General features: G+C 35.9%; 2 protein-coding genes across 6 annotated transcripts; one reads left to right on the top strand and one right to left on the bottom strand.

Moving 5' to 3' along the window:
* Positions 1 to 560: 560 nt before the first annotated feature.
* Positions 561 to 12394, top strand: kmt5ab (lysine methyltransferase 5Ab). Of its 2 annotated transcripts, XM_079814739.1 has the most exons (8): positions 561 to 673; positions 889 to 965; positions 1390 to 1510; positions 1594 to 1756; positions 1851 to 1941; positions 4177 to 4236; positions 4308 to 4498; positions 11614 to 12394. In XM_079814739.1, the coding sequence occupies exons 1-8, from the start codon at positions 664 to 666 to the stop codon at positions 11822 to 11824; spliced, it is 924 nt and encodes a 307-aa protein (XP_079670865.1). In that variant the 5' UTR covers positions 561 to 663; the 3' UTR covers positions 11825 to 12394. The 2 variants fall into 2 exon arrangements, with proteins under 2 accessions (XP_079670865.1, XP_079670864.1); XM_079814738.1 differs by lacking the exon at positions 561 to 673 and having other exon boundaries at positions 745 to 965.
* An 859-nt stretch (positions 12395 to 13253) lies between these two features.
* On the bottom strand, positions 13254 to 23265 carry rilpl2 (Rab interacting lysosomal protein-like 2). Of its 4 annotated transcripts, none has more exons than XR_013816289.1 (5): positions 22844 to 23245; positions 19296 to 19447; positions 19011 to 19133; positions 14259 to 14987; positions 13255 to 13729 (listed from the first exon to the last, which is right to left on the bottom strand). XR_013816289.1 is itself a non-coding variant. In XM_079814127.1 (4 exons), exons 1-4 carry the CDS (start codon positions 23138 to 23140, stop codon positions 14966 to 14968), a joined length of 594 nt encoding a protein of 197 aa, XP_079670253.1. In that variant the 5' UTR covers positions 23141 to 23265; the 3' UTR covers positions 13254 to 14965. The 4 variants fall into 4 exon arrangements, 1 of the variants encoding a protein (XP_079670253.1); XR_013816290.1 differs by having other exon boundaries at positions 13256 to 13791; positions 14070 to 14987; XR_013816291.1 differs by having other exon boundaries at positions 13257 to 13739; positions 14082 to 14987; positions 22844 to 23227.
* Between the last annotated feature and the right edge of the window lie 2371 nt (positions 23266 to 25636).

The raw sequence follows: 25636 nt of genomic DNA on the forward strand, positions 1-25636 counted from the left end.
GTCTAACGGAATACGTCACAGAATTGATCATGTTTTGGAAAGATTTAAGCTTAATATTTCATCTACCTGTGTAGAAACTGCATCTGTTTGTTTTTTTCCCCCACTGTATTTACTCAAGATTACTTTGGAAAGATTCTTAATAGAAAACTGAATTGTATGATAGAAATGTGTGTCATTGATAGCAAGAACAACTATATATAGAACACATAATTATTTATTTTATTAGGAAAATACAATATACATAAAAAGAAGTGGGCTCGGTGCAAACCAAAATATTCACATTTTATAAATGACTAAATTATATGTAAATCTTTTGGAACAAACTAAAAACAAAAACATGTAATGCTTTGAAAGCACTGGAATTATTATTATTATTATTATTTTTTTTTTCATTTCCTGGCAGATAATGTTAATGTGCGTATGTAATACTTCTTGTTCTTGTGGCACTGAATAATAAAAAATAAAATAATAAAAATCATATCGGAAGGACGTCACGTGGCACGGCGCTCTTTAAACCAATCACACGCCTTCTCCACAAGAGTTTGACCAATGAACGCTACGATTGATATTTAAAAACCCCGTCAGCCTGACGCCCAGTTATTTATCTCAGCATGCTGTGCTGTTTATAACCTTTTCTGATTGTTGTTGGAAATCTAATCAAAGATGGGGAAAGGTAAAATAATAATGTTACAAAATTAGCATGAAGTGCGTCCGTTTAGCGAACTTCTTTGGTTGTGAAAAACGATGATTATTTGAATCGATCTGGCATTTTTCGGTCATGTTCGTGTTTTCTGGGATCAGTTTTTTTGCAGCTCGAATCCTGACGTTATTTGCAGAATGAATACACACAATACTTTGTGAAATAAGCTTTATTTATGTACTCATTAGGCAAAAAGTCGACCAAGCGGAGACCTGTGGACGAGAAAGCTGAGCAGGCTAAAGAAAACAAACACGGAAAGCCAACGGTAGGAGAGATGCGTTTGAATTTATGAATGAATTTTACTTGACACCTTAAAGGGATAGTTCACACCAAAAATTAATATTTACATCATTTACTCATCCTCATGTTGTTCCAAACTTGTATGAGTTTCTTCTGTTGAACACAAAAGAAGATATTTTGGAGAATATTGGTAACCAAACTATTTCTGGTCCCCATTGACTTACATAGTTTATGTCCTACTATGGAAGTCAATGGGGACCATCAACTGTTTTCTTATCTTTCATTGAAATCTTTCAAATATCTATCAACAGAAGAAACCCATACATGAGAGTAAGTCATGAAATTTCACGTGTGTGTGTGTGTGTGTGTGTGTGTGAGAGCTATTCCTTTAAAACATCTAACCATGCGTATAATACATTAATGTGATTATATACCTTTTTGTGTTTCAGACAAGCCAAAGTCAGCTAACAATACTTAGTTGTCTGAATCAAAACAAGCTGCCTCGGAATAACCCACTCGCCCCAATATTAGAAGACAATTCTGCAGCGGACGCAAGCAAACAAAGTGAAGGTATTTGTTTATATCGGAATAAAGATGCACATTTGTCATGGTCAAAGTTGTTGTGCTTACTACTTTCTTCTTTCCCTGGCTAGTCAAAGATGCAGATGAGCTCAATGCACCGAAACAAGGAAACGCTGGCAAGCCGATCCTTCACTGTGCACATCACGATCAGATTGATGTGCCTCAGAAAGACTCTGGGATGAGGAAGCCTACAAAATCTGGGCAAAGAATGAATGGGGAAAAGTCAGAGAGGAAGTACGTATAATATATTGTCGGTGTGAGTGCTTAGTTTATTTGCGGAGAGATCTTTTTTTGATCTTACCATGTGTGTTTCTCTTATTTTCCTCAGATTGAAAGGCAAAGCGTCTGAACACAATCGAAAGGTCACTGATTATTACCCTGTTAGACGAAGTTGCAGGAAAAGCAAAGCTGAGTTGAAGGTTGTTAAACGCTTCCAGAATTTGAAGCGTTTTTAAATGGTTTATTCTTGAAAGCAGTATGAAGATATGCATGTTATAGCTCTTATTGTGAACGATTCATCCACGTATGCGTTTCCACTTTCTTTTACCTGGTATTATTCAATCAGAATGTCATAAGTGGATTTCCAAGTTAAAAACTATGGGGCGCCGTTTGTAAAGCGACTCACGCTGAAAATAACAGCAACATTTTGACACATTTAGCTTCAAACAATGTTTAAAAAACTGGTATGAATTTTTGGCGGTCACTTTTTTAGCACATTTACAACAATATTTATCAACTTGGAGATATTTTAAATAGTTACATCTAAATGCTAAATCTAAATGCTAAATCTAAATGTTGAATCTAAATCTAAATGCTAAATCTAAACGTTAAATCTAAACGTTAAATCTAAACGTTAAATCTAAATGTTGAATCTAAATCTAAATGTTGAATCTAAATGCTAAATCTAAATGTTAAATCTAAATCTAAATGTTAAATCTAAATGTTGAATCTAAATGTTAAATCTAAATGTTACATCTAAATGTTAAATCTAAATGTTACATCTAAATCTAAATGTTACATCTAAATCTAAATGTTGAATCTAAATATAAATGTTGAATCTAAATGTTTCGGGTGAAACTAAATATTTAACTAATATGCAAATTCAGAATGCAGATAACCGGTTTTAACATTTAGATTTAACATTTAGATTTTAGATTTAGATTTAGATTTAACATTTAGATTTAACATTTAGCATTTAGATTTAGATTTAGCATTTAGATTTAGATTTAACATTTAGATTTAAAATTTAGATTTAACATTTAGATTTAACATTTAGATTTAGATTTAACAATTAACATTTAGATTTAACATTTAACATTTAGATTTAACTATTTAAAATATCTCTAAGTTGATAAATATTGTTGTAAATGTGCTAAAAAAGTGACCGCCAAAAATTCATACCAGTTTTTTAAACATTGTTTGAAGCTAAATGTTTCAAAATGTTGCTGTTATTTTCAGCGTGAGCCGCTTTACAAACGGCGCCCCATAAAAAACGACTACTTTTCTTTCTTTCTTTTTTTTGGACGTATGTAGGATTCTCCAATCATTTAGTCTGCTTAAAGGGATAGTTCACCCACAAATCTAAATTAGCCCATGATTTACTCGCCCTCAAGTCGTCCTAGGTCTACATGACTTTCTTCTTTCAGACAAATATAATCAGAGTTATAGTAAAAAAATGTCCCGGCTCTTCCAAGCTTTATAATGGCAGTGACTGGTATCTTTTAGATTAAGCCCAAAAAAGTGCATCCATCCATCATAAAAGTAATCCATACGGCTCCAGGGGTTAATAAAGGCCTTTTGAAGCGAAGCGACACGTTTGTGTAAGAAAAATATCCATATTTATAACTTTTCTAGCGAGTGGAGTTTCTGCAGAAGAGTGACCTCTGACCTGATGTATGACCCATTCATGAACGTGGAAGCGCAGAGGATAGAGCAAAACTAAACACCGGTTATTAGAAGTCTAAAACGAGAATTTTATTATTATTTTTTAAATAAAGAGAAATGTAGGAGGAGCTTGAGTTTGTTTTTTGAACCGCGAGAGGAGTCTACTCCTAGGGGTCAGAGGTCACTCTTACGTCGGATCTAGACAATCGTACGGCCATTGATATAAATATGTATGTTTTTCTTACAAACGCAGACTTCGTGGCTTATATAGTTTTTGTATCGTATAGTTTTTTTGGGGGGCTTCAAAAACTAAGTTACCATTCACTGCCATTATAAAGCTTGGAAGAGCCAGGATATTAAAAAAAATATATAACTCCGATTGTGTTCGTCTAAAAGAATAATGTCATATACACCTAGGATGGCTTGAGGGAGAGTAAATCATGGGATCATTTTCATTTCTGGGTGAACCTAAACATCTGATCAACAACTAATGCATAGAACCAAGCCCTACAATTTATTTTTTTATTTCTCAAATGTCCGTTACATTCATATGTACGCCTCCAATACTATGGAAGAAAATATCTGCATTACTTCCATTTCATAGCAACTTTAACATTACAATTTGGCATTTATGGCTCTCTTGAATTGCCTTTTTGATGAGGATTACAATGGATGAATCGATGTTGAACATGTATTTACTTTACCAGTGCACCAAGCAGCACTATTCGATCATATCGAGAGCTGAATATGGGCATGTTGTTTTCAAACAGTGTGAAAAGCAGCAGCACATTGATGATCTCATCAGAAACGATGTGGAAGAGGGGCTCAAGGTAAGCCTTTAGCTATGTTATATCGTGAAACCATTCATTCCTTGGTTTAAGCATCTGCTGTTTCCGATCAGGTGAAGTGTATCGAAGGGAAAGGAAGAGGGATTTTTGCGGACCGAGCGTTTCAGAAAGACCAGTTTGTAGTGGAGTACCATGGGGATTTGTTAGAGATGGCGGATGCCAAAGCAAGAGAGTCTCAATATGCTCAAGATCCCTCTACAGGCTGCTACATGTACTATTTCCGCTATCACGACAAAACCTATTGGTGAGTTTAATTCAAACATGTAGCTTCTGGTGTAAAGAATCTCTGAATGGCCATTCATATGCTTTAATTTAAGATTTATTGTGAACTGTGGCCCTGTTTACACCTGGTTTTAATCCGTCTCTTGTCCATTTTCATCCACTTCTGTCCTGATTTCTTCAAGGGGAGGGTCTATGGGCGGGTAAATGCATGTCTTTTGTTCTAATGGACAAAATAAGCTTATGCAATTTTACAAATGAACTAAGGCTGAACGATATGGACAATTTCATATCTCGATTTTCATGCCAGATATCGATACAATACGATATGACTACGTGTTCGGTGAAAAACCAAGCATTTGTGAGAAAAATAAAACGATCATAATACAAAAAAATGTGGAAAGTATAGTTTTATTTTTAAGAACAAGTCATCAACATTAAAGGTGGGGTAGGGTAAGAATGATCTAAAACACTTTTGTCCAAATTTGTTTAAACTGTCTTTATATGTCAATACATAACTAAAATGTAAGTACTCTGGAAAAGAGAGTATAAAAATCGAGTGACTCTAGACTTTTTAATCTGCAATAAACACCGCTCATTATTTTCGTTCGGGCCGAATCAAGTGATTGGCTTGGGCGACTGTCACTCTCTCTCGTTACCATGGCAACCACCGCTTTTGCTCCAGGATCTGCCCACATGTGCCCCAGTGTTGCCAAGTCGGGCTACTTCAACACTGTTGCCGCGGCTGTTTTTCATGTCCGTGGGTTGAAGCGACCCCAATTATGTGATATTTTGCCCCGGGATTTGCGAATTTTAGGTGGCAGCTCTACCAAAAAGACACATTTTACCCCCCAAACGCGGAGAAACCCGATTGGGCTTGTTTTGAGTAGCAATTGGGCGGATTTTGTTGTGAAAACCTGGCGCACCCGTTTGATTTGAGTTCAAGAGGCTGTATTTCTGCTGGACAGGTAATCTTTGATTTTGATTATACATTTTTTTTTTTGGTTTATGTTTTCATGAAGCATGTCTCACTAGCACACGTAGCTGCCTAATATAGCGAACATAACATTACTTAGCATAAAGTTACAATGTTATACACTTAGCGAACCATTAGTAGAGATGATAAATACTCAATATGCTTAGCTCAAGTTGATCGCTGTCGTGTTGAATTTCGCAAAATGTAACTTTAGATAACAAAATGCATGTGTAAAAGCTAGTACACCGCATCCAGGAACTTTTTTTAGAACTAAGTTAGCTTTAGCTACTACTAGGGGTGCACCGATCCGACTTTTTCAGTCCCGATACCGATGCCTGGGCTTTGTGTATCTGTCGATACCCGATACCGATCCGATACTATTGTTGAATTAATAATAAACTGTATATCTTCCACCTTATACCTTCCTTGAAGAGACTAAAGGCACCAGACTTTACTAACTAAACATAACTAAGACAAAATAACAGATGAATGTAAAGTGTTATTCTTATTTATTTAAAAAACAATTGTGCTTTCAAATCTAAAATAGAATGTAATCAAACTTCTTTAAATAAATAAAATGTAGCAGTGGAAACAAAAAACAGTCAAACATACAATAGTAATCTGACAGTTACCAAACATTTTTTACACTACAGATCATTGTTTTGGTATATAATCATATCAATATTAAAAAGTAGCATTACAAATTAACAAATAGTCTTAATTTTCTGCCATATGCAATTTAATAAAAATGATCAGCTAGCTAATAACAACTTTGTTCTGGTTTCACCTCACTCCTGTCTAAATGATTGTAGGCTAGGCCTATTTATTTTACTACATATTGTCAACAGAAATAAGCTGAAATACTGTTGATAATTAAAAATAATTCTTACTACCCACTCTTGCTAAATTGGGTAAGCACACTTGTGTTCTCATTTCAGTTGCGTTCTGAGTAAATTAATAAACTGATTCATGAGTTCAGTGTTGGACAGATCAGTTGTTCTAACCAGTCGTTAAAATGATTGTTCAAAGGAGTCATTAGGTCGCGAATCGGACATTAGCAGACGCGTTGTGTGTGAATCCCGTCTGTAAGAACATCGCGAAAGATGTCAACACACAGAAAACACTTCATAACTGGATATAATTTGTCTCCCGTTTATTGAAAGTATGCTTTATGTCAGCTGGTCAGAGAAGAGGCAATGTTTTTTGAGCGCAATTCACAACCAGCGATATTTCAAGGACAAATTTGTCCGAATGTGTCACGTGCAACATGGTTTCGGTCTTCCGACCTTTTGATTTGGATTAATATGTGAAATATGAGAGAGCTAACGCTGATTATTTTGAAGACCCAGAGAGCGCGCGCGGGGGAGGAGCTCTCAGATCGGTCTCTCTGTCACTCCGTCACAAGCGCAGCATCTGTTCTACATCGCTCGTAAATCACAATAACTCATCAAATTAGGCTTTGGCGGCCGTCAAAAAATGTTCAATGCAGGAAAAACCCTGATTTTGCAGTAATACCACCTCCCCTCGAAACATTTAAGTTACTTTGCAGACATTGCGAACTAGTTCGCGTGGCAAGCATGAAATATCTCCTCCACACAGCCGAGTCTCTTCTAGCATGCGACACACGTGAAGCTGACGAATGACGTCGGTTCTGCTGCGACGGAAAAATCGGCTTGTGGATCTGTTCATTTTTCCGATCCCCGATCCAGCTATTTTGTCAGTATCGCGGCCGATATCCGATCCTAATATCGGATCGGTGCACCCCTAGCTACTACTCTCTGTCTAAACTCTTTCACCATGTTCACCGGGAACTTTACCTGCACGTTTATTTCGGCCCTAAAATGAACGCGCCCGGTGAAGACGGACAAACACACGGAGAGCAGCAGCTTTAGTTTATCTGACAGACGCAAGACCAGTCGAACTCTGTGTGTTAAGGCCTGTACACACCAGGACTAATATCGCGCGCGCTTATCGCCAGCGTTTTTCGTGGAGTTTTTCGGCGCGTCTTGTGTTCACACCCAAGCGATTTCCACTGGCGATGCGCCGAGTGAACGTGCACATACAGTAGATGCGCTCCCGGTACACAAGGTGGTGCTGCGCCACTTTACGCTTCTGACACTCGCTTGTCACACAGAAGAAGACGAGAGACAGTATTTACGTGCTTGCCAAAACCACAGATATATTATGTCTATGGCCAAAACCATTCACACACTTTTTGCTAACTGGCAGGCAGCATTAGCAGCTCATCTTCTTCTTTGTTTACTTACTACTTTGTCGTATCAATGTGTGCTCGGCAAGACCGATTTTGTGCTTGAGCGCCACCAAGTGGTGTTTTATTGTCACTTCAGCAGCTCCAGACACGTGAACAAAAGCGCGGATCTCATTGGTCGGCCAGTTTTTAACACGCCGCGTCAAAATAAAAAAACGAACCCGAGGTGCTTTTTTTTTTTTTTTATGACGCTTTTACGCCTGGCGTTTTGCGTGTCGGTGTGAACACTCACATTGGCGCCCTTTGTTTAGTCACGAGGCGTTAAACACGCACGAAAATCGTCCCGTAGTGAACCGGCCTTACGGGTGCGTTCACACTTGTAGTTTGGTCCGGACCAAAAAACTAAAACAACCTATAGTCCTGGTCCGCTTGGTGTTCACACTGGCATTTTTAACAGCAAACCTAAAGTTACTGAACCAAAGGCATAGGGATACGCTCACAATCTGATTGGTCGGCTTTTATGACGTATATTTCGCGACGGAGCTGCTCATGAACATTCAAAACATTTACATTTACATTTATGCATTTGGCAGACGCTTTTATCCAAAGCGACTTACAATGCACTAATTACAGGGACAATCCCCCTGGAGCAACGTGAGGTAAAGTGCCTTGCTCAAGGACACACTGGTGGCGACCGCTGGGATAGAACCAGCAACCTTGTGTATATCAGTTAAGTGGTTTAACCCACTGGACCACCATCTCAAAACAATGCTGTGTGCTGATTAAATGCCATCATTTTATGCGTGTACATTTTTTTTTTTTTTTTTTTTTACCAGCTGAGAACTCACGAAGAGCTCATCAAATGTTTAAAACATTCAGAACAGCAGCAGGATTTCCTCCGTTGTGCAGAAACGCAGATCTGCATATATTGATGAGGCTCTTTACCTCCTCGCTGCTCCTCGTTTGTCCTCTACTCATTTTGGATGCACCGATCTTTCCGCGTCGTCAAATCAGCTGACTTGTAGCGTCGCATCTTGTGACATCACGTCCTGTTTTTGGTTAGTTTACATTAGACATGTGCCGGTAAACGGTAATACGATAAACCGCAATAATGAACATGCACAATATTGTTATCGTGGGCACTTCAAAATACCGTGAATAATTATTTTGTACGAATTATTCAGATTTTTAGAATGCATTTTAAGATTACTTTACCCATCAACCGTTTAAAATGAACAATACTTGGACTGATGTAAACAAACCCAACGTGCATGAGCACATGGCGGAAGGAGTGAAGGAGACGCACATTCACTCTCTGACAGCAGAGGGCGCTGACGGAAACAGCAGAAATGCAGCCATTTCACCGGTAATCCTCGTAAAACAAATCGCATCACATACCAAATACTTAATACTTAAAGGCGTAAGGCTATTCATTTTCAAACTTAAAAACGTTATATTTTAATCTGGACTAAATTACATGCCCTAGATATTGTTTGAATATGTTCTGATTGTTATTCAGTCACACACTTTACAATAGGCTCTATAATTTAACATTAGTCCATTCGTTAACAAACTGACAATGAAAAATACTTCTAAAACGTGTATTAATCTTAGTTAAATGTACATTTCTGCATTTAATAACACATTATTAATATCAAAAGTTGTAACTGTATTTAATGGACCTGAGCTAACACACACTAACAGTTGCTTTTTTAACTAACGTTATTAAAGAGTAATAACTGTAAAAATGTAGCTATTCGCTCTTTGTTGATGTTAATGCATTAACTAGTGAGACCTTAAAGTGTTACCTATTGTTCTTTATAATTCTTTAGCACTTTAATATGTTTTAAATATTTATACATTTTTGTGTATTGCTTTATTGTATTTAAATGTTTGGTTCTTTTTGTTATAAGAAAGTTATTAAACCTGTTATAGTATGACAACGCTTTTTTTGCAACAAATGTCAATATCGCGATAATACCGTATACCGCGATAAAAGCTTCAGCAATTAATCGCAACATGAAAATTTGATACCGGCACATGCCTAGTTTACATGTCTTTGGTCCGTGTTGCGTTCATATATCAATTTAACCGCACCAGAGTTGGTTTAGAAGCGGACCGAGATCCATCTTGTCTCGATCCGCTTGTTTGGGCCGCACCAGGGTTCGGATGGCAGCGTTCACATATGCTCAAATGAACCGCACTAACCCAGCAATCGCACCAGGGTTCGTTTTAATCGAACCAAACATGACAAGTGTGAACGCACCCTTAGAAATCGTGAATGGTGAGAGAACATTGTGCTTGACACATTTGTCATCTTCAAACTAAACTTGGGTCTCCAGTAGACCGTTAAAATCCCGTCTGGCTAGAGTACTTCCCGTAAGGATTACACATTAGGTCAGTCGGCTGAAAGTAGCCGGTCTTTTGTGGCTCTTCGAACACATTTGACCACATGAGCGTTTACACTATGAAAGCGATCTGGTCGAATGCGTTTTCAGCTACCTCTGGAAGTGATTTGAAAGTGGACAAGCTCAATGTTTTAGACCCCGTTTACACTTGTATTTAGCGTCATCCACTTGTGATTTGATCGTCCAAAAAAATTTAAATACCAGGTGGAAACGGGGCCGACATGCAGGTATAACGGGGTCTAAGGGCGTGTTCACCCTTGACGTCTTTTTTGAAGCTGCCAGCGTCTGTTTTACATTATAATCCTATGGAGTAAACGTTTTTTTCAAAAAAGTGGAGTCTTTTTAAGTTGAGAAGTTCAGCTTTTCTGATAGCCTTTTTGACAGCTGACCAATGACAAGTGAGTGGCAAAACCGGACTCGTTTCCATAACAAGAAAAATGGAGACGGTGCCGGTAGATTGACTAATTGTGCTAGTGTCGGAGCAATGATTTGTAGCAGGTCTTCAAACTGACTTTTTTTTTTAAAGAGCACCTATTATGGCATTTAAAATGTTCCAAATATTGTTTTAGAAGTCCCCAACAACAGTTTTGCATGCATGCAATGACAAAAAAGACTTTAGTTTTCTTATAATATGCATTTATTTTTACCTGTTTTGACAGCGATTCTCAAATGATTCCTTTAGTGATTCACTTTTCAAAACCCCGCCTTTACGTGACGCTAATCTGCGGTGATTGGTCCGATGACCCAGTCAGTTGTGATTGGTATAGTCTGTGCAGATATTTTCGGAAACGGAACGCCCATCAAAGTCTTATAGTGACAGTAATTTGTTAATATGTGTCAGGAGTTATGAATATGAAAACCGTGTCGGTACGGTTTGATTGTAATATGAGCCTCAGCTGATCTCATTCATAAACTCCTCTATTCTCCTCACGAAGACTCGCGACAAATCAACATCCCTCAGGCCTTTTAGTTCAAAAGTGTGCAGATGAGGAGACATATTGATAGATTCTCATATGTCTGTGTCAAATTTCTAAACAGGAGTATTTTTTATTCAATACTTCCTCAAAATGCAGATGTAGTCGTGGAGGCACACACGGAAGACAAGAACAAGTTGGATAAAGTCGTTATTTTGATTTTTTTTTTTTAGCGCACAAAAACTATTGTCGTTGCATCATAAAATTATTGTAGAGCCACTGTGGTGAGATGGACTTTGTAACGACGTTTTAAGTGCCTTTTATGGGTCTTGTGAGTGTAAATGTACTGAATGCCAATGGAGGCCTATCTGAAGCCTTTCTCAGCATCAGCTTTACACTAAAATATCTTCATTTGTGTCTGAAGATGAACGGAGGTCTGACGGGTGTCCAACGACATGAGGGTGAGGAATTAATGACAGAATTTTTATTTTTTAATCAGGACTGAAGTGTTTGAAAGTGGACAAGAGATGGATTAAAACACCAGGTGTAAATGGCGGCATTAAACATTTTCTGTCGAATCAAAGTAAAAGCTTCGTCTCAATTCCAAGTCTAATTGCTTGTGCACTTTTCTAGTGTGGATGCTACCAAAGAAACCAACCGTCTGGGCCGACTGATCAACCACAGTAAAAACGGCAACCTCCAGACCAAACTGCATGAGATCAACGGCACACCTCACCTCATCTTCCTGGCTTCCAGAGACATCCAGGAGGACGAGGAGCTGCTTTATGATTACGGTGACCGCAGTAGAGAAGCCATCGCTGCTCATCCTTGGCTCAAGTTATAGTTGTGCTTTGCTGATGGTGAAATGTAGACCTGACATGTTGCCAGAATAGTTGACCGTGACCGATAATCCCGTAAAATGAATTTGTCTATGAAAGTTTAGTTTTTAAACAAGTACACCTTGGGTTAAGGATGAATGATGTGAACCGTTTGAGCTAATTGTCTAACCACTTAATAGTTGGGGAAAGTTCACTCAAATGACATTTACTCACTCGTGTTCCAAACTTTTAGGCTTTTCTTCAGATGAAAACATGATATTTTGAAGAATGTTTTAGCTGTTTTTGTCCAATCAGTGGAGTCAGTTTTCAAGCTTAAAGGAATGATTGGATCAAAAAAAAATCATTGGTGTTTTGCGCAGGAATGATCGGTGTAGATGTTTGGAATGACATGAGGGTGAGTAAAGGACAAATGTTTCTTGTTTTGGGTGAACTCTTCATTTTTAATGAGTAATGTTTGAGAATTGTCAGTCTCTGACTTAAAGGATAAAGAGAATATTCATAGGGGGATAATTACTGTACATTTGTATAGGCAAAACGTTTATTTGTGATGTAATTATACCACTTTTTAAAAATTGATTGGTTGTGAGTCTTTTGTCCTTAACTTTAGTTGAGTTTTATAAAGATTTGCAGCATTACAGAAGCACACATTTATTTAAAAAATGAATGGTGTGCAAAAAATGTTTGTCATTTTTAGGCAATTCAATTTAATCATGAATTCATTCCATTTATTATTGAAATAAACCAAATTAAAAGAGAACCCACTGTTGGGTGCCAATGTAAAGGAGTGTAAAACTGAGCCCAGTGAACGCACTTTATAGGAATAAAATTAAAATATAAATGATTACTAGTTAGGCCTGTCGCAATATATCGCACAATATATGACCTCAATAATTTTGTGATGCAATCCATTGTTTCCATGATAATGAATGTCACCAACATTTTACTCGATTGTGCCGTCATCTTGTATGTTTTCCGTCAGTTCCTTCATACACAGAGCGGTTATCGACAGGTGAAAAAAAAAAAGAAACAAATGCGCCATTTGAGACGTTAGTGTTTTCCTGACAACTACTGATAGTTTGAAAGAATAAGCCCTAATGGACTCTTTCAAAGCTGCACGTATAAAGGTCAACGCAAGAAGGACGAGTATTAAAGCGGTTTCACAAGGGAAAATGTTTATTTACTATTTATTCAAAAAAAATTATTTAGGACATTTTTTTTTAGCCTTAATTTCCATGATCTAAAGAATTAAAAGGTTCTCATTTGAAAGTGTGTAGGTCTACTTGCATTATGCTGTTATATTAGGATTATACTGTATATTCCGTGGCATAAAATGACAATATTGTATATCGCAATTATTTCTGGGATGATGTATCGCGAAACAAGTAGTTATCGTGACAGGCCTATTACTAGTTATTAAATAATTCAGCGTCATTTATACTTTGTGACCAAAGACTTTTATTGCATTTTGAACAATAAAAAGTAGATGTATGAAACATCCAATAGGAAAGGCAAGAAACAGACACCAGTTGGATTTATGAACGGGAAAAACAATACTTGTAAAAAATCTTTATATATACAAAATTCTTCACATGTCAAACAAGTAATTTCTGGACCTTCTAAACACAAAATCTGGATATTAAACGTGTATAACTGGTATATTTTTGATTTTCCGCTTGCATTTCAACATGTTGAGCATGTATTTCATTGTCGGATCCATTTGAAATCATATTTAAGAGAGCCGGATTTTTTTGCGTTTAATAATTTAAATCATTTTAATATGCATGTTGCTGTGTTAAGCAACTCTTTACATTTACATGACATCAATGTGCTAAAAACAGAAATGTTTTTCCTTAGCGGTTTTTGTGTTCAGATGGAAGTGTCAAAATGATCCGAGGCAATGACTAAAAACGCTGCATTCTGCTGGCAGGACAGTAGATGGCGATATCACTTTGTAAAGAAACACACCTATAGACTGAACGCATTATGCACGTCACCGTTTTCCCAAATTCGTGTTTTTGTAGTTTACTTGGAGATGATACTGTTACGGTTTTCAAAAGTTTGTGTTTTAAGGCCCCAAAATGGCAGTTGTGTACGTGAATAGCCATTACGCATAAAATAAAAACCCTAAAAATGGAAATTTATGCATTTTGGCCATTTTTTCCGTTATCGTCTCCATGTAAACTACAAAAATAAAATGTGTGAAAACTGTGATTGTCATGCATGTTCAGTCTATAGGTGCGTAGTTTAGACATCGCCATCTACTGGCCTGGCAACAGAATGCAGCGTTTTTAGTCATTTGTCGATCTGTGTTTTGAAAATGTTGCTGTCTTTAGTACTTTGTCATGTAACCGTACCATCAGTATTTCATGTACAAACAAGGTCCAGGTACTAAAAACAGCATTTCTTAATATCTATTGCAGGAAGAAAAGAAAAAAACACTGCTGTCATAAAGTGTCCAGGGTTATTAATTACAACTAGGTTCATACTTCAATCCAATAAAATATACACTTTACATTAATTGGCCCACAATTTACCACTTCATATACCTTACAGAGATGTATTAAATATTGTTACCTGCTACAGGTGCCTTAAAGAAATCACAAGTACTTTAGTGCAAGTACCTCTTAATTTTAACTCTGCAATTCATTCCTAAATGTATTAAGATTAGGACTAGAAAGTGATATGCATATGGTCATATGGATAGTTTCTGTCCAAAAGCTTGCCAACAGATACAGTGAGAAGATTTCCTTAGATTTTTAGTCTTAGTATTGTCACCAAAAATCAGCCCCAAACTTAATTAAAACTGGTTCTAGTAATGTCAGTATTACAGTAAAACATACTGGGATAATGGCGATGTAGTAAAAGCAAACGTAGCCTATTTTAGCTACGTTTGTGTTTTTGACATCCACTCATGGTTGGTTTCACACTCAATAATGAACTATAAGTGAGAACGGTTACAAACACCATGTTAAAAACACTCATTTAAAAACTATTGGTAGGAGTTAAGCAAAAGATTTCCAGTCAGAAATGGGTCAGTATTGTTAAAGTCACTTCTTCCCATGTCTCCTCGCTCTGTTGGAAAGGGCTTAGCTTGTCTCATGTGTTTGGTTTGTTGTACTTAATCCTGGTTAGGTTTTGCCGATTGACTATTTTTGTCGAAATGAGAACCTGAAAAAGAGAGGGAAGCAAGCAAAACAATATTAACACAGTGAGCCAAAAGATTTGCTCAATGTTACAAAGATCAAAACCAGCATTATTCTTCATAGCAAGACATTTGTCTTCGTTTAAATCTTCAACATGGGTGCAAACTTTCACTGATGCTTTAAGGAAACATGCAATAACCTTTGAACTTTACACCACCGGGTAAGTTTTTAGTTTCGATTAGTTTAAGTGTAAGAATATTTTGAATGTAACACCACAAATAAAAATTTCCATGGTGTTTTGCTTGTTTATCAAGGCTGCCAAACACATCAAAGATGCCCAAGGACTGAAATTATACTTATTTTATTCATTGAATGTGACTTATCAGGGTTTCTGCAGATCGTAAAGTCTTAATTTGACCTTCCACAATTTAAGGCCTTAAAAATGTCTTAAATGCAATATCATGGCATTAAATTTGGGCCTTAGATGTGATCGACAGAATCCAGGCCCTAAAATGTATTTATTAAACTTTCAATAAATTATTATTAAATTGTCTCTTTCATGATTTCAATTTATTAGACGTGCTTTTTGATTAATAGCATTCAATTTAACCATTAAAACCGAGACCAATTCAAATATAACATTTATATTTATCGATTTCATAGGGAATTGCAAAATTGAATTGCATGTACTGCAAAAAATTAATATACCTCAGGATTTTTGTTTTCCAGTACAAATATCTAAACATCCTTAAATCAAGATACATTTACTTGAGATGCAAAATGAAGAAATTAAGTCTTTTTTTTGAGAGAGAGAAATTGAACAGAATTAAGTTTGTTTATTCTTAAAACAAGAACAAATCAGTCAATGGGTATAAAAATGACTTGAATTTGAATAAAGTGGATTTTTATGAACCCATTGGCAGATATTTGTTCTTGTTTAAATCATAAAATCACTTTCACAAGATTTCTAATTTCAAACTTTATTTGTAAAAATTAATGACGTTATGGAGATCTGTTGGAAATTGCTAATACAACTGATCGTGTGCTTCCTAGACCTTTATATTTAACATATTGACGTGTTCTGTTCCCTTCAATTTATCCCTTAAGTGTTCTTTAAATGGTCTTAAATATACCTTCATTAAACCCTGATTATTGAAATTTGGAATTTTTTTTTTCCCCAGAGGAGGATGGGTTCCTCTCAAGGTTTTTTTTTTCCTTGCTACAGACAGAAAACTGCAAAATGCTGCCTTCGGAGGACACATTTCAAGGCAGGAAGGCATCAAGGCACATCCGAATCTAATGTTAGCTTCACTTCCTGTCTCCTGAGAGACCTTCATCTGCGGCCAGTTGCATAAACTTGGCCATTATGTTTAGACTGTGTCTTTAGAACTAATTTGACATACTAGTAATTAGTCAAGAGGTAATCAGTCTTACTTTTCTGATTCAAATTAGACCAATCTAACTTTTTATGTAACTGACTTTAAAAAGTTAAGAACAGTCTTGAATAAAAAAATAGACTAACTTTTAAGACTAGTCTAAGCAGTTAATGCAACCGGCCCCTGATTGAGTTTTGAAGGCAGCTATCCTTCGCTGCCTTTGATATCCCACAATCCTGTGCGTTTATTCTGTGACAATTGAGCTGGGGGGAAAAGATGGCGTCCGAAAGTTGCGTTTGCTGATCAGTTTGTGTGTAAATGTACTTTTTTTTTTTACCAACATTTTCAACTTCTGATGTTATTTCTAGCGAGAAATTACTACACTGTAAAAAAAAAATCAGGTCCCCAATTGAAAATTTTCTAGTGAGCGATCACATCTATATTTTTCAGTTTGCCAAATTTAATTTCTTGAATTTTAATTGAATTAAATTGCATCAATTCACAGAAATTAAATTTGGCCAACTGAAAAATTTAGATGTGATCGCTCACTAGAAAATGTTCAATTGGAGACCTGATTTTTTTTACAGTGTAATGTAGTAATTAAATATGTGTTTAGTTCTCACCAATGCTCTCTCTATTTTGCTGTAGATCATTAAATAGTTACACTGCCTAAGAAGTCTGTCTGAAATCAGTTTCGTGAGGTGCCTTCATGCACAAACGCTGCCTTACAAGCCATTGTCTGATAAGGGAACGAGTCTAGGTTTTCGGACACAGCCACAGTATCTCTGTGCAGCTGCTTTGAAACACTATCATAATGATTGAAATGAACATGACTAACTCGAGACAGAAGGGCAAACTCCATTGGGCAGGACTCTGAACCTCCCACAACTGGTAAAGCCACTCACACAAGGCTTCAATAAATGATAAAAGGTCAGAAAATCTACAAGACTTTACAGGCACACACACCTGCCCTGCAATACTGGCATGTGTATTTCAAGCTAATTACATAGTGGTCAAAAGTTTGGCATTTTTAATGCCTTTTTCATATTAGAATGATTTCTGAAGGATCATGTGACACTGAAGACTGGAGTAATGATGCTGAAAATACAGCTTTGATCACAGGAATAAATTACATTTGTTTATATCTTTTTTACTGTATTTTTGATCAACTAAATGCAGTCTCGGTGAGCAGAAGAGACGTCTATCAAAATTAATAACGAGTCTCTCTGATCGCGTCTTTGATCATTCACACAGTGATTGTCACTCACGAACACCGATTTGCCTATGATTTCAGGCATTTGTCTGCGATTTCGCAAAACCTGTTGGCGAGTCTAAATCAGGCAGTGTGAACTCGGCATTAGTTTACATGTAGTTGCAAATTAATAAGAGTTAGTTGACATTAGGGATGCCACAATTCTCAATATAATATTGAACCGTTCCGTACGGCCTTCACGGTTCAATATGCGCCTGTGAATTGCGGTTTTTCGGTTTTGCATTTAATTAAGTATTTTTCTACAAATTCTATCATTTGCCTCCATCCCAATACTGAACAACGCGACATACATTCACATCACACGTTAGTGGTGGAGTTATACTCACAGAACACTAGAGTTATTCACAATCACCAAAGTTCATTATTTGCATGCGTTTTAAAGCCTTGCCGGTTTCATTCGCGTGCGCGGTTTTAACATGCGCTTCTCCGAGCGTGCGCACTAAAAGCCTGTCAAACACGTGATTACTGGACTAAGTAGTCGTCTTACTGCGCTAATACTGTCAAATACACACAAGGTTTACATAAACACAGTCGGTTATGTCTAAAGTGAAAGTTAAATCGGCGTGTGTCTGTATATTAGACGCACGCAGGTCTTACATTGACAGCGGCGCAGCCTATAGTGAACACGCGATCCTTAAAGGGACAGTTCACCTCTTAAATTGTCATTATTTACTCACTCTAATATTGTTACAAACCTGTATTCATTTCTCATTTATGAATGAACTATCCATTTAATGTTAATACAACAACAAAAGACAAAGAGAAAATCACTCACTGCTCTTGACTGAAAAACTAATACAGTAGCTTTAATAAGAATCAGTGTTTATTTTATAGTGAAGTCTATGTAGTGTTTTATTTTTACATTTATTCATTCAATTTCATACTTAAATGCTGCTGTACAGCTCTGAGCTGCCAGTGTAAATCTTTATATATATTTATATATTATATTATACAATACACTAGGAATGTGTACAAGGTTTTTTTTTAAAGTAAAGTTTTAAGTTTAAGTAAGGTTTTTCAATTCTTTTAAGTAAAATAAAGAAAGAGTATTGCAATTAAAAAAATATTTTTTTTCTCCTTAACCTCTTGCTGTTCCTGTCGCTTAAGAATAGAATAACAAAAATTGATGTGACCGAATCAGAACCGAACTGAAAACCGTGGTTAAAAACCGAGGTATGTATTGAACCGTGGACTAACTGTATTGTTGCATCCCTAGAAGACATGTAATTACTTATAGTTAGTAGAAGGTCTAAAGTGGTCTATCAAAAAGTGTAACCCTATTTTTTTTTTTAAGACCTACTTTTGGTTGAATAAACTTGAGTATAATATAAGTATAATTATTTGAATATCAAAATAAGATTGGACATGTGGCTTCGTGCAGACATTGGCAAACACTCACAGCTTCTGAATGGTGCTCTTCTCTTTGCTCTCCTCTATAACACTGGAGGGCGCGGGTTCTTCTGACTGAGGGAGCGTTTCCAGTTTAACTTCCACCATGCTCTGATCTGACCCGAGGACCCCACTGCAAACACATCAGATGCTACATGTGACCTCAAACCTAAAATAATTAGTGTTTTGAGGAATACAGGACCTTACTGGCTTTCATTTTAATGTGTAAAACAACAATAAAAGTCTTTCTATTTTGCTCTGCAACCCTGTGAATGTGCATCAATCAACCCTGTACCTCTTGTAGAGCTGAAGTTCCTCTTGGGCCACCATAAGCTGGGCTTTGAGTTTGTTTCTCTCCTGCAGAACCTCCTTTAACTCCTGCATGGTGAATCGAGGTCTGTTTGGGTCTTTTAAGTCCACAACTAGTTTGTTTGGCCCAATACTTTGCTATAAAAGAATAATGAAAACAATCATATATTGCATTATGTGCAAGTATGTGTTCTGTTTGCACAAACGAAAAAAGAAATATGCATGGATGTTCACAATAAGACTAACATGTATTAAGAAGAAAATAAATTGGTTAATTTTCATTGCATGTCGACTTTCACGCCCTTGTGAAAGCAGCCCGAAAAATGGACTGGAAGAAAACAAAACTAGAGGTATTTCGCATTGCGTGGAAGGATAATGTCACTGCCTACAGAAAGGCATTAAAAACTGCTAGGTCTGCTTACTTTGCGACTCTCTTAGAAGAGAACAAACACAACCCTAGGTATTTATTTAATACAATGGCTAAAGAACAAGAAAAAAAAAATGACAGTAACCTAACCTTAGATGTCAATTGTTTCCATACCCACAAAAATATAACATTTAACTTTATATGACAGATGTTGCAATTTCAATGTGTAAATCATCTCAACTTAGGTGTTAAAATATTTTTTTGCAAGTGAAAAAAAATAGAAGTAGAGCAGCGCTGCGGTAATGACATCTTGTGTGGGCAAGGACACAATGTTAAAGTGCCACGAAATCAAAAACAATACATTATATAATAATATATACTTCAGAACTTATAATATACTGAATATTTGTCATTTAATATACAGTAAACCTTCAATTTGTCTGTACCGCGACACAAGGTCTTTACCGCAACACCTAAATTTGCTGCTGTAATTACATTTTAGCTAATATTAAAGCTAGCAAGGCCAACTACATTAGGCTCTTAGCATCTTAATATACATGAATTCAACAGTAATATACATTTATTTTTAAAATGTAGTTGCAAGATTGATACTATTAGAGAGAAAATTATAATCATGCAAACGTCTACTATAGTATCGCATCGGACTTCGTGCTATAGACCAACTGAGGAACAATTTCAATTTATTCTTTGCTATAGGAGATGAAGAATTGTCTAAACTTGTCAAAATCAACAACATTTATGTTAGACCCTACAACGACTAAGCTACTGAAAGAGACGCTTCCAGAAGTCATAAATCCTCCTTTAATAATATTATTTAAAATTGAATGTAGTCATTAAGATTTTAATCTGGAATATGTGTTTTTTTTTAAAAATGTTTTTCAGGTCATCTTCTTAAAAAGTGTCCTTACCGCAACGTTACAATAACGTTCATTTTATAAATTTTTCTTTATTAATTTCTATAAAAATGTAATACATTTAAATAGCTTTCCAAATTTAATGCAGTTTTGTAAATACTGATATAAAAAAAATTATATACAAAATAGGGAATTTCATGTTTTTTTCTATGCCATGTAAAAAAAATTACAGTAACCTTAGATGTCAATTGTTTCCATACCCACAAAAATATAACATTTGACTTTATATGACAGATGTTGCAATTTCAATGTGTAAATCATCTCAACTTAGGTGTTAAAATATTTTTTTGCAAGTGAAAAAAAATAGAAATAGAGCAGCGCTGCGGTAATGACATCTTGTGTCGGCAAGGACACAATGTTAAAGTGCCACGAAATCAAAAACAATACATTATATAATAATATATACTTCAGAACTTATAATATACTGAATATTTGTCATTTAATATACAGTAAACCTTCAATTTGTCTGTACCGCGACACAAGGTCTTTACCGCGACACCTAAATTTGCTGCTGTAATTACATTTTAGCTAATATTAAAGCTAGCAAGGCCTACTACATTAGGCTCTTAGCATCTTAATATACATGAATTCAACAGTAATATACATTTATTTTTAAAATGTAGTTGCAAGATTGATCCTATTAGAGAGAAATTTATAATCATGCAAACGTCTACTATAGTATCGCATCGGACTTCGTGCTATAGACCAACTGAGGAACAATTTCAATTTATTCTTTGCTATAGGAGATGAAGAATTGTCTAAACTTGTCAAAATCAACAACATTTATGTTAGACCCTACAACGACTAAGCTACTGAAAGAGACGCTTCCAGAAGTCATAAATCCTCCTTTAATAATATTATTTAAAATTGAATGTAGTCATTAAGATGTTAATCTGGAATATGTGTTTTTTTTTTAAATGTTTTTCAGGTCATCTTCTTAAAAAGTGTCCTTACCGCAACGTTACAATAACATTCATTTAATACATTTTTCTTTATTCATTTCTATAAAAATTTAATATATGTAATAGCTTTTTCAAATTTAATGCAGTTTTGTAAAAAACTGATATAAAAAATTATACAAAATATGGAATTTCATGGGTTTTTTTCTATGCCATGTAAAATTTTTACAGTAACCTTAGATGTCAATTGTTTCCATACACACAAAATATAACATTTAACTTTTTATGACAGATGTTGCCATTTCAATTTGTAAATCATCTCAACTTAAGTGTTAAAATATTTCTTTGCAAATGAAAATGTGGGGAAAAAAATAGAAATAGAGCAGCGCTGCGGTAATGACATCTTGTGTCGATAAGGACACAATGTTAAAGTGCCACGAAATCAAAAACAATATATTATATACTAATATATCCTTCAGTACTAATAATATACTGAATATTTGTCATTTAATATACAGTAAACCTTGAATTTGTCTGTACCGCGACACAAGCTCTTTACCGCATTATGTCTTTACCACAGCAAATTTAGGTGTTTCGGTAATTAAATTTTTGCTAATATTTTAGCTAATTGGCAGCTAGCAAGGCCAACTACATTAGTTTTGACTCTTAGCATCTTAATATACATGAATTCAACAGTAATATACATTTATTTTTAAAATGTAGTTCAAAATACACAATTGTTAAACTGAATGGTAAGGACGCACAATAAATACTAGATCAGAAAAGATGATGTTTACTATATTTTTTGGGGTATCTTGTGAGTGAGGTAGTGTGGTCAGCAATGTGCTCAAGTAATAATTTCTGTTTCCATAGAAACTAGACTTGTTTGATAAAATTTCATAATAAAAGCTTTTTTTTCATTGTTGCGGTAAGGACTCAAAAGTGTGAGACAGGCACATTTAGTTTAAAAAAAATCATAAAAATTATCAGCAAATAATTTTAAGATGCTGTAAATGAATCTGCATATTAAACAATTCCATAAATTAGCTTATTTTATGGATCTCAACATTGAGAACACAGGTGTGGGACATTAACAAAAATGGTGTTTTGAGCTATAAATGCTTCATAATATTATATTAAATCACATTAATCAGTTATGTTTTTTTATCAAGGTGTGTAATGGCACTGTGAATATATTTATAAAGCATCAATATGACAAATTTGAACATAAATCTAAAATTTCACTGCTGGGATTTAAAAGTGCCCATAGTTGCAGAAACACCCATATATATATTTATGAATTTTGCTCTGAACTTTACATGAACCCACTCACATTGTTAGTATCCCCACTTGAACCTTCTGCTACAACTCTGTCCATTTCTCTCTTCATGTTATCCAGCTCCATCCTCAGCTCCTCCATCGACAGATTGTACTTATTCACCATGGTCTCAAACATCTCCAGAACACGGACGATCTTGAACTGTAAATCCGAGAACTCGCGGCCACCCGTGTTGACTTTTAATAAATCTCTGCCGATCACGTAGGAAATGTCATAGACATCTTCAACAGTCATTTCCAGCACGTCCTTGTCGAAAGCCTCCATGGGCGAACTGTCCTGCCGCCCTTCCATTCGGAACCAAGTGCTCAAAACACAGCAACTTTCCCAGCTGAGCTCTCACTGTCCCAGTATATCCACAAATTACCCGACAACTTCCTCTTCCAAACTGGCTCCTCTACTTTACTGCAACTTTGAGCGTTTGATTGACGTGTGAACCAGCCAATGGGCGAGTCGCTCCATGAACACGACGGATTGTTATTCATCTCCATAGCAATCACGTGGAACAATTATGTGCATGATTTACCTTGAAAACGGTTTTATTTTGTTAATGTCATAAAATGTATCAACTGTTGATATAATAGCTTAACTACACAAAGCGACCAAAGAACCAAACTGGCAACAAATATACACAATATATATTTTTATTATACAGGAGTTCGTTTAAAGGGATAGTTCACCCAAAAAATTTAATTACCCCATGATTTATTCACTCGAAAGCCATCCTAGGTGATTTACAATCGGAGTTATATTTAAATTTGTTATAAATATGTCATATCGTTTAAATATGTCCTAATATTATAACACAGAAAAAGCTTAAATGTCGCGTCGATGACGTAGGGGAGAGCGTGGCACAACATAACGCTTTTTGACTTACTCAGTTTGTGTAAATCCACTTGGGGTTCAGAGTATTTATTGTTTCCCACATTAATTGCACACATGTCTAGTACAATTATGTGCTTTTGTTTTCTTGATTTAGCCCGAAAGAATGGAAGTGAAATGTGACAACATGCCCCATAGGTGGAGTACATTATAACATGACCAAATAACAGAACTAATTTCTGAACATTAACTCTCAGTCATTATTCACCCTTTACTCATGGTTTCTCAAAATAATTCATAAAAGTATAGAATATAATGGCATATTTCTAATAGGGGCTCATTGTAACCCCACCTGCACAACTGGGATGTAAACTGCGGCTCGTGTCTTCTGCTGTTAGATCAGCATTAAAGAACCATCTTAACTGTTAAATTACAGATATAAGATTAAAATAATATTGGATTTGTCTTATTTTAAATAAACACAAAAAACAGAGATGAAAACTAAACTTAAGTAAGAAATGTACTTTTGCTATGGTTAAATACATGTTCAGTGATATCTTCCAGAGATTTTTTAATTTTGGCGCTATTTTTTCTCTAAATAATGTTGATATGGCAACTAGTAAATACACTAAGTTTCGTCATTCTGGCACTTACACACTTTCTGTGTAAGTTTAATATGGAAGGCGGTCTAGCGGAAGCTAGATATTTTACTTTATAAAGTTTTAAATATGGATATTTTTCGTACATAAACACATGGCTTCACTTCAGAAGGCCTTTATTAACCCCCCGGTTTTTATGGACTTTAAATTTTGAGCTGCCAATATAAAGCTTGGATTAGCCAATTTTGTCAACTTGAGGGTGAGTAAATCTTGGGCTAATTTGCATTTTTTGGGGTGAACTATCCCGTTAAGAATAGTGTGTGTTTACTGCTAAATTACAACATATTGCTGATAGCTATATGATGTGCCGTCCAGTGTGTTACATGGCGAAATAAATGGAAACATTTGTTAATTTAGTTTTTTTGTACAAATGTGAAAGTTGTGAAAAGGTGCCCACTACTCTCATCTAGCAGAATATAGCCTATAACATACACCTGATCTCACTTTTATTCATAGTTCTGAAAAGTCAGGCTTCACTGAATTTACAAAATGATGGTTCAGAAGTTTCTTCTGGATGTGTCATGTGTGTGTAAGTCCACTGTGTGGCAGCAGCTGTTCGTTTTCTCTCTGGTAAAGTAGTGTGAGGTGAAAGCTCTCATCCCTGTTGATGACATCTGCTCTATTGGTCTTAGAGGAGACGAAGGGAGGATAAATATTGTTTTTTGCTCTGCTTGTGTGTCAGACTGCCTTTTTCTATCGCTAGTTTAAGTAGATTAATATGGTCCAATTCTCACTATTAACTAATTATTAACTATGACCTTTGCGGCTTGCCTCAATAAACTACTGCTTATTAAAGGGTTAGTTCACCCAAAAATGAACATTCTGTCATTAATTACTTACCCTCATGTCGCTGGACACCCGTCAGACCTCCGTTCATCTTCAGAACACAAATGAAGATATTTTAGTGTAAATCTGATGGCTCTGAAAGGCCTCCATTGGCACAACTTTACACTCTCAAGACCCTTAAAAGGCACTAAAGACGTCGTTATGAAGTCCATCTCACTACAGTGGCTCTACAATAACTTTATGAATCGGCGACAATAGTTTTTGTGCGCAAAAAAAACCCTAAATAACGACTTATATAGTGATGACGATTTCAAAACAAGGCATCATGAAGCTTCGAAGCGTTATGAATCAGTGAGTCGAATGATGATTCGGATCGCGTGTCAAACTGCTGAAATCTGGCGATTCAAACCGCTGAATCGACTCACTGATTCATAACGCTTCGAAGCTTCATGATGCCTTGTTTTGAAATCGTCATCACTATATAAGTCGTTATTCAGGGGGTTTTTTTGCGCACAAAAACTAT

Source organism: Gobio gobio (genome assembly GCF_949357685.1).
Source record: "Gobio gobio genome assembly, chromosome: 4".
Taxonomy (NCBI): Eukaryota; Metazoa; Chordata; class Actinopteri; order Cypriniformes; family Gobionidae; genus Gobio; species Gobio gobio.

What these genes read in the sequence shown, in the direction of transcription:
- kmt5ab (XM_079814738.1), top strand. Translation starts at nt 876, where the DNA reads ATGTACTCATTAGGCAAAAAGTCGACCAAGCGGAGACCTGTGGACGAG. An exon ending in GGGGAAAAGTCAGAGAGGAA is followed by an intron (nt 1,757 to 1,850) that starts GTACGTATAATA and finishes TATTTTCCTCAG; the next exon opens with ATTGAAAGGCAAAGCGTCTG. An exon ending in AAAGCAAAGCTGAGTTGAAG is followed by an intron (nt 1,942 to 4,176) that starts GTTGTTAAACGC and finishes GTTTTCAAACAG; the next exon opens with TGTGAAAAGCAGCAGCACAT.
- rilpl2 (XM_079814127.1), bottom strand. Translation starts at nt 23,140, where the DNA reads ATGGAAGGGCGGCAGGACAGTTCGCCCATGGAGGCTTTCGACAAGGAC. An exon ending in CAAGTGGGGATACTAACAAT is followed by an intron (nt 19,448 to 22,843) that starts GTGAGTGGGTTC and finishes ATTCTTTTATAG; the next exon opens with CAAAGTATTGGGCCAAACAA. An exon ending in AAGAGCACCATTCAGAAGCT is followed by an intron (nt 14,988 to 19,010) that starts GTGAGTGTTTGC and finishes TCTCTTTTTCAG; the next exon opens with GTTCTCATTTCGACAAAAAT.